At 58.5% G+C, this 2395-nt stretch overlaps 1 protein-coding gene across 1 annotated transcript in view; it reads right to left on the bottom strand.

The window, feature by feature from the left end:
- Nucleotides 1-327: 327 nt before the first annotated feature.
- Nucleotides 328-2395, bottom strand: part of EMH_0002070 (uncharacterized protein) — a gene marked incomplete at both ends in the record, with an annotated part of 2810 nt that continues 742 nt past the window's right edge. Inside the window, 4 exon segments of the mRNA XM_013495808.1 lie at nt 328-514; nt 518-1870; nt 1874-1913; nt 1982-2395. Coding sequence (XP_013351262.1) covers nt 328-514; nt 518-1870; nt 1874-1913; nt 1982-2395 — 1994 coding nt within the window.

Here is a 2395-nt window from a genome sequence, read left to right as displayed (position 1 = left end):
GGCACCAGCTAAGTCGGAAACATAAACACCATGGACAGGAACTGAAACAAGAAGAGCAGCTGCAACAGCACCAAGTGCAGCGAGCCGAAGCATGCAAACGCACACACGCATCCAGCAGCAACAGAAAAAGAAGCAGCATCGTTGTAACTGTTTTATTACTGGTGTTTTCCACCTTTGCGACGGGCATTTGCTTGTCACTGGTGATTCTCTCGACCAGTAGAATGTTTAGGCTCTTTAAGTCCCGATGAACAACTGGGGGCTGCGATGCATGCAGGTAGGCGCAGCCCCGAGCAACGTCAAGAGCAACCTTCAGCTTTTGCACCCAGGTCAAGCGCCGCCGCTGCTCTGGAGGCTGGTCTGGCTGCTGTGGAGGAGGATGCATCTGCTGCAGAAGCGGCTGTGGCGGAGGCTGCGCCAGCGAATGTGGCTCCTGTTCCTGCTCTTTAAAGTGCCGTTGCTGCTGCGGAGAGTCTTGGTGCAGGCCTTGGGAGGTTTCATGCGTTGCGGTAGCCGTNTAAAGTGCCGTTGCTGCTGCGGAGAGTCTTGGTGCAGGCCTTGGGAGGTTTCATGCGTTGCGGTAGCCGTCGAAATGTTTGCTATTGCATCCGCTGTCTCCGCTACTGCAGCTTTAGTTGCTGCTGCTCCTGTCGTACCGCCGAGCATGCGGCTTTGGGGAGCTGACAACGAGTTGTCGTGCGGTGCTTTAGACATGACAACAGCAACAGATGGAACAGCAGCACCGCCAGCAGGTACAGAAGCATCAGCCGCAGGAGCAACAGCAGGCGCAGCCGCCGGAGCAGCTGCAGGGGCTTTAGCAGCAACAGCAGCAAGTGCATCCTCTGGCTTCCCGTGGAGCAACCCAAACAGACTGCCCCCAGCACACAACTCCATCACCACTGCGAGCCCCGGACCACAACAGCCGCTTGCTGCTAGCAGCTCCGCTGCGCTGTTCGAACTCAAAGAACCGCTGCTGCTGTTTCTGCCGCTGCTAATGCTGCTGCTGCTGCTGCACACAGCATCAGTATCGAGCGCACATGCCCCCATCAAAAGCACGAGGTTCGGGCACCTGAGCCGCTTCATAATCTGCAGCTCTCGCGCCGCAGCTGCTGCTGCCGCAGCAGCGGCGGCGGATGCGCTTCTTCCTTGCTGCTGCTGCTGCTGCTGCAACAGCTGCTGCTGCACCATCGGCAGCACTTTCACTGCCACATCGCAGCCTCTCCATACAGCCTTTAAAACAGTCCCTGATGCGCCGCTGCCGATCCTGGAGTTGATCTTCAGCTCCCTAGGATCCACCCCAAGATTCAGTGCCTCCAGCCTGGCTTTCAGACCCCGAAGGCAGCAGCTGCTGCGGCCGCTGCTGCCGCGGCATGCCACACAGTCGCAGCCCAGTGTGACTCCGCCGCCGGTTGCTGCTGCAGCAGCTGCTGTTACTGCTGCTGCCGCGGCAGCGGCTGACACGGGCGGCGTCACAGGCCAGTCCGGCCTTTCTAATGCACCGAGCCACGCCGACGTTTGCGCCATGTGCTGTTGCTGCAACGGTTGCAGAAGTTGCTGCTGCAGCTGCTGCGCGTACTGCTGTTGCTGGAACTGGTGCTGCGTACAGGCTTGCTGGTTATCCTGCAGGTAGTATGCTGGGTGTTGCAACAAAGCCGGCTGTTGCAGCTGAAGCAGTAGCTGCTGCTGCAATCGGTACTGTTGTTGGTGCTGCAGCTCGCGCTCTTGCTGCCGCACTTGATGCTCGCGCAGTTGCTGCAGCTGCTGCTGGTGGTGCAGACCCGGCTGCTGCCAAAGAAGTTGCTCTTGGTGCTGTTGCTGTAGGCGCTGTTGCTGCAACTGTTGCTCCTGATGTAGTTGTCGCTGCTGCAGCTGCNTTGGTGCTGTTGCTGTAGGCGCTGTTGCTGCAACTGTTGCTCCTGATGTAGTTGTCGCTGCTGCAGCTGCTGCTGCAACCCCGGCTGGTGCGGGTGGGGCTGGAACTCACGAACAGAAGCGCCCAAGGGGTCAACTGCGCTGCCTTGCAGCCAGTGCTGCTGCTGATGCTGATGCTGCCACGGCTGAGAATGTTCCAGCTGCTCCCCTCTTTGTTGCAGTTGTATCTGCAGCGTCTCATCGACCTGTTGTTGTTGCTGATGCAGCTGTACTTGGTGTTGCAGTTGTTGAATTGGCTGCTGTTGCAGCAGCTGCTGTGGCGGGTGTTGTTGTTGTACCTGCTGACGCTGGTCAAAGTACTCCTGCGTGTAATACTCTTGCTGGTGATGGTACTGATAGTTCATGTTTTCGTGTTGCCGCGTCTGCTGCTGAGGCGCATGCTGCAGAGAGCGACCGCCCCAACTGAGGGATCGCAAGTCAGCTTCGAAGGAAGCAACAGCTGGGGAGCCCTGGGCAGCAGCAACAG

The sequence above is a fragment of the Eimeria mitis genome, genomic scaffold (genome assembly GCF_000499745.2).
Source record: "Eimeria mitis Houghton genomic scaffold, Emh_scaff176, whole genome shotgun sequence".
Lineage (NCBI taxonomy): Eukaryota > Apicomplexa > Conoidasida > Eucoccidiorida > Eimeriidae > Eimeria > Eimeria mitis.
The sequence above is the reverse complement of the archived record's forward strand: the minus strand, read 5'-3'. Positions and strand labels throughout refer to the sequence as shown.